This window comes from Bubalus bubalis, chromosome 18 (assembly GCF_019923935.1).
Source record: "Bubalus bubalis isolate 160015118507 breed Murrah chromosome 18, NDDB_SH_1, whole genome shotgun sequence".
Lineage (NCBI taxonomy): Eukaryota > Metazoa > Chordata > Mammalia > Artiodactyla > Bovidae > Bubalus > Bubalus bubalis.
This window is the reverse complement of record NC_059174.1, coordinates 57,827,983-57,836,368: the sequence shown is the minus strand read 5'-3', so window position 1 is coordinate 57,836,368 and position 8,386 is coordinate 57,827,983. Positions and strand designations below refer to the sequence as shown.

The 8,386-nt window shown below is 40.7% G+C and overlaps 1 protein-coding gene across 1 annotated transcript; it reads right to left on the bottom strand.

The window, feature by feature from the left end:
• Positions 1-3,398: 3,398 nt before the first annotated feature.
• Positions 3,399-4,430, bottom strand: LOC123465110 (vomeronasal type-1 receptor 4-like). The gene has a single exon (XM_045163281.1). The coding sequence runs from the start codon at positions 4,428-4,430 to the stop codon at positions 3,399-3,401; it is 1,032 nt and encodes a 343-aa protein (XP_045019216.1).
• Positions 4,431-8,386: the final 3,956 nt, after the last annotated feature.

The window sequence follows — 8,386 nt, the reverse complement described above, 5'->3', positions numbered from 1 at the left end:
TGTGTTTAGGCAGTTTAGAACATCTCCTGCCTCTCACAGTTGGGAGGCTCTGAACAATCACATGTGGCCGGAAAAACCTATTCAGGCAGGCTAGAGGATTTCCAAAGGAGTTTGTAGGTTGAAACACTGTCACACCCAGGAATTATTAACTGGAGCTGTAAGCTAACTCTTTTTTTCAGAGAGAGGTAGTGGGGGACAGCCCCCATAAAGTCAGAGGTGTAGGTGAAAGCAAAAAGCAGAAAGTAGGCAGACTCTGGTTTGGGAGGTAGATGCTCGAGAATTTCCAGGGGGACTCCTGAGGCTCGATCCCGCCTTTGCGTATGCCGAGCCTCCTTCCTCATGACCTTTGTCATGGGTGGAGCTCCTCACGCTGGCTCCCAGCAGTGATAGAATTCCAGTTGAGCTATTCCAGATCCTGAAAGATGATGCTGTGGAAAGTGCTGCACTCAATATGCAATATGCACTCAATATGCAATATGCCAGCTCCCGGCAATGAACTTTAAGGGGCAAATCACTCCTTTTCATTTTCCAACAGGCAAGCACACAATCTGAACAAAGCCCACTATCCATTTCCCCTGTGAGAGTTTTCAGTCCAACTGAGAAGTTTAAGAGTGAAACAGCATCAGTCAGGCCACGCCTGTTTTTGACACTAGCTGCAAGTGTGGGGGTTCCCAAAATCACACTCAGTTTCAGTAATTCTTTAGAAGGACTCAGCACTCACTGAGAGCTGGTCCACTCAATGTAATGCGTGATTACAGGGTAAAGATACATTCCCTGGTGGATCAGATGGTAAGGAATTCACCTACAATGCAGGAGACCCGGGTTCAATCCCTGGGTTGGGAAGATCTCCTGGAGAAGGGAATGGCATTCCCACTCCAGTATTCTTTATGGAGAATTCCATTCGCAGAGGAGCCTGGTGGGGTATAGTCCGTGGGGTCACAAAGAGTGGGACATGAAAAAGCAACTTAAAAAATGACATATGTCAATGGAAGAGATGCATGGGTCAGAGTTCAGAAAAAATAGTCAAATTGGAGCTCCAGTCTTCCTCTCCCCATAAAGTGATGATATGTTATTTTCCTGGCATGGATACCTGATGACACAGGGAATACTGCCACCAGGGAGGTTCACCCAAACCCAGATGCCCAGAGTGTTTTACTTGAGTTCCATCAGGATCTGACTGTGTGGCTGAGCTTTAGTCTCCAGTTCTTCTGAGAGTCAGGCTAATCCTGTCATCTTCAATTCCTCCAGAAGCTAACCTAATACTACATAGCCTAAAGCCCCAACAAACTTACCCTGTGACAGAGGCTGGTGGCCAAGCCATCAAAGCAAAAAATACTCCTGCTATCAGAAAGACAACCTACAGAATGGGAGAAAATATTTGTAAATGATGCAACTGACAAAGGCTTAATTTCCAAAATATACAAACAGCTCATACAACTCAATATCAGAAATTCAAGCAACTCAATCAAAAAGTGGGCAGAAGATCCAAATAGACATTTCTTCAAAGAAAGTATACAGGTGGCCAACAGGCTCATGAAAAAAATCTCAACATTGGTAATTATCAGAGAAATGCAAATCAAGACTAGTAAGATTACACCTTACAATGGTCAGAATGACCATCATCAAAAAGTCCACAAATAATCAATGGTAGAGGGTGTGGAGAAAAGAGAATCCTCCTTCATTGTTGATGGGAATGTAAACTGGTTCAGCCACTATTCAGAACAGGATGCAGTTTCTTTAAGAAAACTAAAAACAGAGCAATTAATACCGTATGATCCTACCATCCCACTCCTGGGAATATACTGAGAGAAAATTATAATTCGGAAAGATACACACATCCCAATCTTGACAGCAGCACTGTTTACAGTAGCTAAGATATGGAAACAACCTAAATGTGCATCACCTGAAGAGTGGATAAAGAAGATATGGTATATAAACACAATGGAATATCACTCAGCCATTAAAAAGAATGAAATAATGCCATTTGAAGCACCATGGATGGACATAGGGATTATCATACTAAATGAAGTAAGCTGAACAGAGAAAAACAAATAGCATATAATATCCCTTATATGTGGAATCTTTTATTAAGAAAAGATACAAGTAAACATTTACAAAACCGAAAGAGACTCACAGACATAGAAAGCAAAATTCTGATTATCAAAAGGGAAAAGGGGGAGAGGGATAAATTAGAAAGTTGGAATTAATGCACACACTACCATATATAAAACAGGTAATCAACAGCACAGGGAATTGCACTCAATATTTTGAAAAAACATATAAGGGGAAAGAATCTGAAAAAGAAATATATATATATATATATATATATATATATATATATATAACTGAATCACTTTGGTGTCTACACCTGAAACTAAAATAACATATACTTCAATTTTTTTAAATATCTTAATTAAAAAACAAAACAAAAAACAGCAATGAAAAAGCCCTCATTTAAACTGGAGTAAGAACTTGCTCATGGATTGTTTCTACATTTGAGCCCATGGTGCAAATATCTTAGGCATATAAAATATGCCTGGAAAACCTTTACCCTTTATACACTAAAGGATCAGAAGTGGAATTTTATTTATTTATTTATTTAGGCTGTGCTTGGTCTTTGTTGCATGCAGGCTTTCTCTAGTTGTGGTGAGTGTGGGCTCCTCACTGCAGTGGCCTCCCTTGCAGAGCACAGGCTCTAGGCACACAGGCTCAGTACTTGTGGTGCATGGGCTTAGTTGCCCTGTGGCATGTGGGATCTTCCTGACCCAGGAATCGAACTGGAGTCTCCTGCATTGGCAGCCAGATTCTCCATCACCAAGTCACCAAGGAAGCCCCAAACATACACTACTAAATATAAAATAGGTAACTAATAAGGGCTTCCCAGGTGGCTCAGATCATAAATTGTCTGCCTGCAATGTGGGAGACCCAGGTTCGATCCCTGGGTCGGGAAGATCCCCTGGAGAAGGAAATGACAACCCACTCCAGTACTCTTGCCTGGAAAATTCCATGGACAGAGTAGCCTGGTCAGCTTCAGTCCATGGGGTGGCAAAAAGTCGGACATGACTGAGCGATTTCACTTTAATAAGGACCTAGTGGGGACTTCTTAGACGGTCCAGTGGTTAAGACAAAGTCCTATCTAGGTAGGGAGAAGGAGTTCAATCCCTGGTCGGGGAACCAAGTCCCATATGCCCCGAGGCCCGGTTTACAACAAAAAAGAAGGGACCTACTGTATAGCACAGGGAACTCTACTCAATCCTCTAAATGACCTATATGGGAAAAGAATCTAAAAAGAGTAGATATAAATATCTGTGTATAACTGATTCACCTCGCTATACACCTGGAACTAAAACAACATGAGAAATCAAGTATAACTTGATAAAATTTTAAAAACATACAATTTACATTTTTCTGATAAGATTAGGGGATACTGAGTTCTTCATGTACAGAAAGCAGAGACTGGATATGATGGAGTCACGGCTCATGAGCAGAAAGGGGCTGATAAAGGGAAAACATACATTAATCAGGCCAGTTGTATACACCAACCACCAACTGGGATTATGAAAAAGAGCAAGAGTAATATTAAAGATGCAGGACAGGGTGTGGAAACACATAAAGGTGCTCGCCAAGAGTAGGATGCTTTGGGTGGCTCTGGACTCAGCGGGGGGTCTGGGAGACACACTAGCCTTGTGAATATACTGGAATCGCTGACTGTGTCTGAACAGAGTGAGAATCATGGAGCCACTGGCCCAGAAGATGAGCACAGAAAATGAAACTTCAGGGAACGCTACCAAAGCTGTATATATTGAGCCTGAGATGTTCTCAAGATCTGTGGCAGCACAGTACCCTGAATCTCTTGTATCTGTCATGTTTGTGCTGCGCCATTTTTCAGAAACATATAATGCATACAGAGGAAAAATGAGATTTACAAACATGCACTGGATCCAGCAGAAGGAAATGGAGAAGGCAATGTACTTTGGGGCTTTCACTTTAAGATTCTTCGAACAGCAGTACTTGGGGTTGATCGTGATGGTTTGAAACACACTCAAGAGGCAGGTGGTACTGATGGACATACTCCTGCCCACTCTTTCAACATACAGAATAAGTTTGCAGGCAAAATCACTGGCAAAATATTTCAACCTCAAAGTTGTAATTGTCTGAGGGACTCCTTTCGAGAGAATGAGCAATATGTTGGCTATAGTCAGGTGCTTGCCAATCAAATCTGTGACCCTCAACCTACACTGAGTGTGGTAAAGAAAGAGGTAATGGTACAGAAGGGAGAAATTGCCCCAGATTCCAAGCACAGTCTGTAAGAAGAAGATTATTCCTATGGCCAGTTGGCTGGAGGCTGTTGTGTCATTCAAGAAAATCCGCTTTAAATGATGGCAACAGTGATTCCTCAGAGCAGAATGGCTCATATAAATCTGTGACATCAACAGCCAAGTTTCCTTGTGTGCTTTTGTGAAATTACCAAGGATTCAGGAGACAAGAAAAGATGATGAGAGAATCAGTATATTTTATGAAAAATTCAGCAGGAAGGATGAAGTGGTGGTAACCTGGGGGAAGCAATGACAAATGAGAGTAAATTGAAAGAAAGCATAAAACAACTTTTTAATAAGAAGCTTACTGTAGGAAAAAAAATATCTCCATCACTGCCCTTATCTTAAAACAAGTCAATTCTAAATGCATTCCCTTCTAAATTTTAAAGAAGATGGTGTATTATTGTAGGGACTTCCTTGATGGCTCAGTTGGTAAAAACATTCCTGGGTCGGGAAGATCCGCTGGAGAAGGAAATGACAACCCACTCCAGAATTCTTGGGCTTCCCATGTAGCTCAGCTGGTATTTTTAAGAAGATAATGTATTATTTTAGAAAAAAAGGCAGGAGTTATTCTAGGGTCTTACAATTTAAAATATATGCTAATATACTTCCCAGGTTTTCTGGTAGTTAAGAATCTGTCTCACAATGCCTGGGACGCAGGTTTGATCCCTGGTTGGGAAACTAAGATCCTATATGCCACAGGGTAACTAAGCCAGGGATCTCCAACTAGAGAGTCTTTGCACCACAACAAAAGATCCTCTATGATACAACAAAGCTTCCACTTGATGCGACTAAGACCCAGTGCAGCTAAATAAATAAATAAATATTTAAAATATATATATACACTAAAGAGCACAGGCTATATAAACCATATGGTGAAACAACTTTTGCACACATGAAAATTATGACTGGTTCTCATCACACACACACACACACAGATACAACTTAGAATCACACAAGCCTGTCCTAAAAACCACAAAATAGAATAAACAGTGTACAGAGTCTTCAAACAGAAACTTCGAGAAAGAAGTTATTCAGTGGATAAGACATGTGGAAAAATATTCCACATCCTTGGTAATCAGGGCAATTAAAATATAACCACTACTTATATGTCATCAAATACCATCAATAACTGAAACAGAAATGACCAAAATATCAAGTTTTGGCATAGCTGTGGATCAACCAAGAATCTCAGACACTGATGGTGGGTGTTCAAATTGGTACAAACATTTTGGAAAACTGTGGTATCTACCTAGCAGATCAGATGTAATCCTGTTCTAAGAAATCCACTCCTATGAATATACTTAACAGGATTTTGTACATGTATCACCCAAAGAGTAGTTATATTAATAGAATTTATATGCAGGCCCTAATCATTGCTTGTAGTAGCCTCTAACTCTTAATACCCAGCTACCCATTAACGGTTGAATGATCAAGTAATCCTTTGATAGTCATACAGTGAAGTCCTATATAGCAATGATAATGGAAAAACAAAAATAATAGAAAACAACACAGAAAAAGTCACAAAGATGGAATGGAGGGAAAAAGTCCAAAAGAAAGATGCTGTATGATTCTTTTCATGTGAAGGCCAAGAGATGCAATATGATCTAATATTAAATGTCATAATAGTTATATACCCAATAATCCAGGGTTACAAGTATACCCAACAAAGCTATAGCCTTGGAAACAGTGAGTTAGAAAGGGCACAAGAGAGTTTCATGGGAACTGAGAACATTCTATTTCTTGATCTAGTTGTGGTCTCTAGAGGTGCAATCATTCCTGAAATTTCACTGAGCTACCCACTTATAAACTGCGAGCATGTCTTTAATTTCTAAAAACATACTCACAGGAAACTAGTCAATCTAATCACACTAGGATCACAGCCTTGTCTAACTCAATGAAACTAAGCCATGCCCGTGGGGCAACCCAAGACAGGCAGGTCATGGTGGAGAGATCTGACAGAATGTGGCCCACTGGAGCAGGGAATGCAAACCACTTCAGTATTCTTGCCTTGAGAACCCCATGGACAGTATGAAAAGGCAAAATGATAGGATACTGAAAGAGGAACTCCCCAGGTCGGTAGGTGCCCAGTATGCTACTGGAGATCAGTGGAGAAATAACTCCAGAAAGAATGAAGGGATGGAGCCAAAGCAAAAACAATACCCAGCTGTGGATGTGACTGCTGATAGAAGCAAGGTCCAATGCTGTAAAGAGCAATATTGCATAGGAACCTGGAATGTCAGGTCCATGAATCAAGGCAAATTGGAAGTGGTCAAACAAGAGATGGCAAGAGTGAATGTCGACATTCTAGGAATCAGCAAACTCAAATGGACTGAAATGGGTGAATTTAACTCAGATGACCATTGTATCTACTACTGCGGGCAGGAATCCCTCAGAAGAAATGGAGTAGCCATCATGGTCAACAAAAGAGTCTGAAATGCAGTACTTGGATGCAATCTCAAAAACGACAGAATGATCTCTGTTTGTTTCCAAGGCAAACCATTCAATATCACAGTAATCCAAGTCTATGCCCCAACCAGTAACGCTGAAGAAGCTGAAGTTGAACGGTTCTACGAAGACCTATATGACCTTTTAGAACTAACACCCAAAAAAGATGTCCTTTTCATTATAGGGGACTGGAATGCAAAAGTAGGAAGTCAAGAAATACCTGGAGTAACACGCAAATTTGGCCTTGGAATACGGAATGAAGCAGGGCAAAACTAGTAGAGTTTTGCCAAGAAAATGCACTGGTCATAGCAAACACCCTCTTCCAACAACACAAGAGAAGACTCTACACATGGACATCACCAGATGTTCCACACCGAAATCAGATTGATTATATTCTTGGCAGCCAGAGATGGAGAAGCTCTATACAGTCAACAAAAACAAGACCAGGAGCTGACTGTGGCTCAGATCATGAACTCCTTATTACCAAATTCAGACTTAAATTGAAGAAAGTAGGGAAAACCAATAGACCATTCATGTATGACCTAATAAAATCCCTTATGATTATACAGTGGAAGTGAGAAATAGATTTAAGGGCCTATATCTGATAGAGTGCCTGATGAACTATGGAATGAGGTTCGTGACATTGTACAGGCGACAGGGATCAAGACCATCCCCATGGAAAAGAAATGCAAAAAAGCAAAATGGCTGTCTGGGGAGGTCTTACAAATAGCTGTCAAAAGAAGAGAAGTGAAAAGCAAAGGAGAAAAGGAAAGATATAAGCATCTGAATGCAGAGTTCCAAAGAATAGCAAGGAGAGATAAGAAAGCCTTCCCCAGAGATCAATGCAAAGAAATAGAGGAAAACAACAGAATGGGAAAGACTAAAAATCTCTTCAAGAAAATTAGAGATACCAAGGAAACATTTCATGCAAAGATAGGCTCGATAAAGGACAGAAATGGAATGGACCTAACAGAAGCAGAAGATATCAAGAAGAGGTGGCAAGAATACACAGAACTCTACAAAAAAGATCTTCATGACCCAGATAATCATGATGCTGTGATCACTGACTTAGAGCCAGACATCCTGGAATGTGAAGTCAAGTGGGCCTTAGAAAGCATCACTACGAACAAAGCTAGTGGAGGTGATGGAATTCCAGATGAGCTATTTCAAATCCTGAAAGATGATGCTGTGAAAGTGCTGCCCTCAATATGCCAGCAAATTTGGAAAACTCAGCAGTGGCCACAGGACTGGAAAAGGTCAGTTTTCATTCCAATCCCAAAGAAAGGCAATGCCAAAGAATGCTCAAACTACCGCACAGTTGCACTCATCTCACACGCTAGTAAAGTAATGCCAAAATTCTCCAAGCCAGGCTTCAGCAATATGTGAACCATGAACTTCCTGATGTTCAAGCTGGTTTTAGAAAAAGCAGAGGAAGCAGAGATCAAATTGCCAACATCCGCTGGATCATGGAACAAGCAAGAGAGTTCCAGAAAAGCATCTATTTCTGCTTTATTGACTATGCCAAAGCCTTTGACTGTGTGGATCACAATAAACTGTGGAAAATTCTGAAAGAGATGGGAATACCAGGCCACCTGACCTGCCTCTTGAGAAATCTGTATGCA